The following is a 6,000-nucleotide window of genomic DNA, read 5'->3' on the forward strand; positions in this document are numbered from 1 at the left end:
GAAACAAACCACTCATGAAAAATTTCCAGGGATTGCTCTCCTGGATTCGATTCCGGATTCCCCAGAGCGGTAGGCTGGCCTGTCTATCCAATTAGTTATTTTCCGTGTTTATTTATTACCAGATTACTTTCCGTGTTTTTTATTTGCGAAATAAATAAATAATACAGCAATAAATATTTTACTTTCGAATATTATATTTATCATAATTTATAAATTAATTTTATTAAACCTTTTCTGAAATGATTCTTGATTCGATTAAATATTCTGCAATGTTAAATAATTAATTAATTAATTTCATTTTGTTAATTTTGTTAATATTTAATCCTTTATGATATTAAATAATAATAATTTATGACAATATTGTCTCTTCCATAATATAAAAAATGTATTATTGAGTCAAAAATATTGTTATTAAAAATGTAATTCAGAAATGAATTATTTATAAGTAATCTCTAAGTTAATATTTAAAAAAATAATATTTGTTGCTTAAAAATTATAATTTATTTAAAAAATGCCTAAAGAAGCTAAATGTTCAGTTGCTCGATGTGCTCTGTATTCTAGTAATGCTCTGATCATGGTAACATCAATTGCCGTTTCTGTCTTAATTATTCATTGATTACAGTAATTTACTTATATAGTAATACATTATAATCACTTAGCATACTATTTATTATATACTATATGTAAACAGAATTACCCAAAAGTTAGTTGACAGTTAACAGAAATAAAATTTAATTTTTAAAATATACGGTAACAACAGTTAACTGATTTTTGGACTAGTTTATATCAGTAGCGGATCTATGATACGATATTAGTGAAGCTAAAGATTTATGGTTTCTAAACTAGGAGGGGCAGCTTTTTTTGGATGTTACCCTATTATTGCTGGTTGCGAAGGAGATCCCATAGCAGTTCACGCTTCAGGGTATCAAAAAATAGATCCGTCACTGCCCTATATAATGGCAATTATTTAAAAAAAACTAATAAATTTTTTAATAAAAATAGCTCGGAAGTAATGCGCTTGTAGTTATAGGAATTTTGTTACGGGTGTTTATGATTAACAAAGACACATTTACTAATAAATATATTCGTCTTTTTCCGATAACTATTATAATATTTGCAATAATAATTTCTGTTCTGGCTCTTGTTTCTTCTTGTTCGGCATCGAAACGAAATGCATGTTGCTTAACAACGGTAAAAATTTGTATTTTTAATCAATATTTTTAATTGTATGTACAGTACACTGTATTAATTAAAACAATTAATATTTTTAGTGTTGTATAATAATTGCTTGGATATTAATTACGCAAATTATATTAGGAATAGTTATATCTGAGAAAAAAGAAATGGTAAGATAATATTTTAATTTTTTTTATATAATATATCTTGAATACTAAAATTAATTCCTCTGAAATTAATATATTATTTATGAACGTTTTAAACTTATAAAGATTTTTTTTCAAATTTTTTTCTTAATTAATTTTAATTTTATGTGAATTTGCTAATAAACACACAAATCAAAAACTTTCTTTTTTAAATAAATTATTCATGAATCAATTCATTATTTAATATTTTAGATATATAAAATCATTAAATACAACATGGCAGATTCACTGAAGTATTTCGTACAGAAAAAAAGCGTCAAAATAGAGTGGGATATATTAACTATAAGCGTAAATTACATTTATTTTGAGAGAAATTCCAACGATTATATCTAATTAAATTAAAAATTTTAGAAAAATTGTTGCGGTGTAGAAAATTATAAAGATTGGGAATTTCTTTTTGGAGATCATCAGTTACCGGGAGCTTGCTGCTTTGAACCTGGTTTCTATTGTGACATTTCAAGACCAGGAGACGTATACAAACCCATTCATTTCAAAATTTACTTTATAACTTCATGAAATTTTCATAGTTTAAAAACATTTCATTATCATTTATTTATAGAAAGAAATATTTCAAACTGGATGCTATGAGAAAATAATGTATGAATTCAAATACGGAATATATTTATACGAGATAATAAATTTGATAGTTTGTATATTCGAGGTAATAACATTGTAATTCTTTATTATTTTTTGAGATATTTAAAAATAATTTATCAAAGTCTGAAGTGATTTGCATATGCATCACATAGACTATATGGCTGGCTTCGTTTATGCCATTACAGGCAGGATTACCTCAAAATAGGATGATCAGCATGGATGGTGAGGGAAATAACATTCTATGGTAAATTATGAGGATCTGCATTCCATAATATCTCATAACTTAAGACTAGCATCTTATTTCTCTAAATTTTGAAGAGACTATGTTTTGAATTTTTTCAATGTCGTAAAAAGATTCAAAATTAAAAAAAATATATATAGCATATATACAGGGCCTCTTACAGGGTAACGATCCGAAACAAAATGCATATTGAAGGCCTTACAGCGAATTAAATTACTGTGTTATATATTATGTTTAATATAAAATATATATGAAAATAAAGGAAATAAACGAAATAAACATTGTAAAGGGGCCTTACTTCCTGAGGGCCCAAGATAATTTTCTTCTTTTGCCCCCCGGGCTTCCTTGTTAACATATTAGCAATATTTTCTAGAATAAAAATCATAATTTATGTCTAAATTCTAAGAATTGAATTTTTACAGCTATAAATTACGAAATTTTTTGCGAGATGTAATAATGCTGTATTTACAACGGGAATTAATTGGTGATTAAGAAAATATTAAATCACTCTTCAACGTTTTTAATTAGTTATAGCTATATTTTTTTATCATTCAAAATTTCTTCTATTTTATTGAATTACTTGATAACTTCTTATGCTGGCATTAATAAAGAACAATAAGAAAAAACAGAGAACAGTTCGAACTGTAATCAATGAAAGCCAATTTAGATACAACGGCATTAACAAATATACCAATTTAATGAGAGTAATTGGCAAGGTCAAAATAGATATTATTTTCTTTTATGAAAACTACTTATTATACAAAAATAGATAGAGTGATCAAGAATACTCACAATAAGACTTAATATGGCTACCTTTGTTATCATCATTGTTGATCTATATGTTACCGCTAAATCTCGAAATCCGTTAATGTGTACATTACGTAGCTAATCTGCAGATTAACTAGGGTAATCCGTTAAAGCTGCGAAAATTGTTCAATTTCTCAAATTACCTAGGTAATTTGCAGAGTATCTAGGTAATCTGCACATTAACGGCTTCCGTATCGTTAAAGTTCAAAAGTTTGTTTCTTTCACTTCCTTTCCCCACTCCTTCTTTTTACGTAGATAAATTTAAATCCTAGAATGCAAGCAAGCACCGAATTGGTGAGTAAAATCAAGAAAAGATTCTTCGCAAACCTCTTTAGCGAAGATTTAAAATATAATACGTAGTGTTTTAATAACAAACCAAAGTATGATTCCATAATTGAAGATGTAAAGCAAATAAAAGTTTCCAAGAAGAAAGAATCATCTCGAGATTATCAAATAATTCAAAGGTGTGATGTGTTGACTGTACGAGGCTGTGAAAAACTCATTGAGCCGTTGTCAGATGCGCGAGAAAGGTTTGAAAAAGTTTGTCCATGCCGGAGAATTGTTTGACATTCGATAAAAACTGAAGAAGACCTTGAAAAATTAGAAGATTCACAAGAGACTGTGATTATGAGATCACAGTCAAATCTTACTCAAGAGGACATTCCGTTATCCCCCGCTTCTACAGAATCACCTATAGAAATACAAGAATTTACCGATAGTAATCTTAAACTGCCTTCTATACCGTTGATTGATGATGCAGTCACGAAGAATATTCAGTTACCCTGCACCTCCAAGGAATCGCCTCTGCAAGTTGAAGAAGTCATCACTGAGTTACTCTCAACTTCAGCAGAATCGCCATCACAGTTTCGTACGGAGCCTGTAAAGAGCACTATACAAGACATAGTCTGTATTGTTTGCTCAAAAGCAGCATCAAGTGCTCACAAGTGTAAATCGTGTAATATGTTTGTTCACGCAGTTTGTGGTGAAGTAGATCCTAAAGAGGAAGGGTATGGTAAGAATGTATTGTGCATCATCTGTAAAAAGAATATGGATCAGAAAATACAGCGTGATGAAGCCAAGAAATGTTTAGAAAAGCAAGCAAAGAAAATGTTAGCAGTTTCTAATGCAAAGCACCCAAACGTCGATGAAGGTTTCGCTGTGAGAATTAAAGTACCCGAAGAAGACAGAGCAAAAACTGATGCACGTTCAATTTTAGCTGTGGTTCTTAGTAAAACAGAGGATGGCTTTTATAAACTTGATACTAAAACAGGTATTTTAAAACAATTGTATGCAAAATCTGAATTCAGTGTTTGCAAAGAGAGATTTTTAACGAAAGAAGATGGATGTCCCTGCTGTAGAAATATCTTTACGTCAAACAGCAATAAAACAATCCCTTGGTACTGGGCAGGGTTTCAGAAAATGTGACTGCAAATCTAAATGTACCACAAATAGGCGTGCTTGTCGCAAAAACCAATTGCTACGTAATTCAAAGTGTCACCAATCTTTAGATTGCACTAATAAGTAAGTACAATTTTATCATATGTTTTGCAAATTCATTTCCCTAATTGTAGTAATATTTTAAACCGTTTGATTTTTGTATTAAAGTTTTTTTAATTGATTGATGATTGATTCAATCAACTAATTTGTTGATTGTATTAACTTGATTCTTTAGATATTGAAAATTAAATAAATAACATTATGTTAATTTAAGCGTACAGAAACGTTGCTGTTGTTCCAGCAAAAATCTTATTTTCACTTTACCGAGTGCCTAGTAGGTAATTTGCAGATTACCTAGATAATTTGAACATTACCTAGGTAATTTGAGAAATGGAATAATTTTCGCAGCTTTAACGGATCACCCTAGTTAATCTGCATATTAGCTAGGTAATGCGCACATTAACGGGTTTCGAGCTTTAGCGGTAACATATATATAAATTAGGGGAGGAGTCGGGCAATGACAACCAGTAAGAAACATTTTTCATGTCAAGTTTTGAGTAGATATAAAAATAAGCTGTATCTATTGTGTACAGTACTCGTTTCTACTCATAATTTTTATAGTATATAGCGTATAATAAAAATACATTGGAAGAGAGGACAAATCTCCGGTGCAAAAATATTGAGGGACACGACTCTTCTGCGTTTTGTGGATCGACACCCGTGCATATAAGAGTTAATAAGATGACAGTTTTTCATATAAATAAGTTATTTTGTAGATAATAGCATCTATATTTTTATAATTAGTACAGTATTAAAAATATTTTCACTACAGAAGGCTAAAATTTTTCAATATTTTTTTCTTACGTTAGTTTAAAACAATGTTTATTTTTTGCCTTATAAATTTTGCAAAATTCTTAATATTATTTTCAAAACATAATTAAATTTTATTTTATTTAATTAAAATGCCTCAATGTCCTTTTTCTTACTAAAATATAAATTTTCTTCTATAATAACGTATCTTCTATTACCAGGACTTATTATACTGGCACTACAGAAAATATTACAAAGTTTTACAGAAAAACATTTTTTATTTTACTTAATATACCTGGACACATACATAGTTTTGCGTTTCGAACACTCTTGTCCCTCCTCAGCAGGTATTTTTGCATATTCTATAACAATAAAATAAGTATTTAAAATTACAATTAAAATTCCCGACAAAAGGTTTAATAAAATTCTCAGTAAAAGTCTTACAATTTTAAGATTTTCATTTATTTTTACCACATATTATATTTCATACTTATTGGTGTTACTGATTTATAATTAATTGTTTTTGGTATTTGTATAGGTTTCACATATTTTTTATAAATCAATTTATCTTCTTTTCTCTCTATAGTTATATCTAGATAATTAATACTATTTTGTTTCTCTATTTCTATTTCAAATTTAATATTTTCTTTTATCTCATTAGCTTCCTTTATAATTATTTGTTCATTTGTTTTTCTTGTATCATATATTATAATACAGTCATCTACA

The 6,000-nt window shown here is 28.4% G+C and overlaps 1 protein-coding gene across 1 annotated transcript in view; it reads left to right on the forward strand.

The window, feature by feature from the left end:
- Positions 1 to 419: 419 nt before the first annotated feature.
- The window catches only part of LOC111629376 (tetraspanin-9-like), an 8,832-nt gene continuing 3,251 nt past the window's right edge, over positions 420 to 6,000 (forward strand). The window contains exons 1-6 of the mRNA XM_023373270.1: positions 420 to 577; positions 1,003 to 1,191; positions 1,272 to 1,346; positions 1,575 to 1,670; positions 1,734 to 1,853; positions 1,942 to 2,043. Of these exons, the coding sequence (XP_023229038.1) occupies positions 512 to 577; positions 1,003 to 1,191; positions 1,272 to 1,346; positions 1,575 to 1,670; positions 1,734 to 1,853; positions 1,942 to 2,043 (648 nt within the window). The 5' untranslated portion in view covers positions 420 to 511. The remainder of the gene's footprint in view (positions 578 to 1,002; positions 1,192 to 1,271; positions 1,347 to 1,574; positions 1,671 to 1,733; positions 1,854 to 1,941; positions 2,044 to 6,000) is intronic.

The sequence above is a fragment of the Centruroides sculpturatus genome, unplaced genomic scaffold (genome assembly GCF_000671375.1).
Source record: "Centruroides sculpturatus isolate CEXI.00-Female unplaced genomic scaffold, Cexi_2.0 scaffold73, whole genome shotgun sequence".
In the NCBI taxonomy this organism is placed as follows: domain Eukaryota; kingdom Metazoa; phylum Arthropoda; class Arachnida; order Scorpiones; family Buthidae; genus Centruroides; species Centruroides sculpturatus.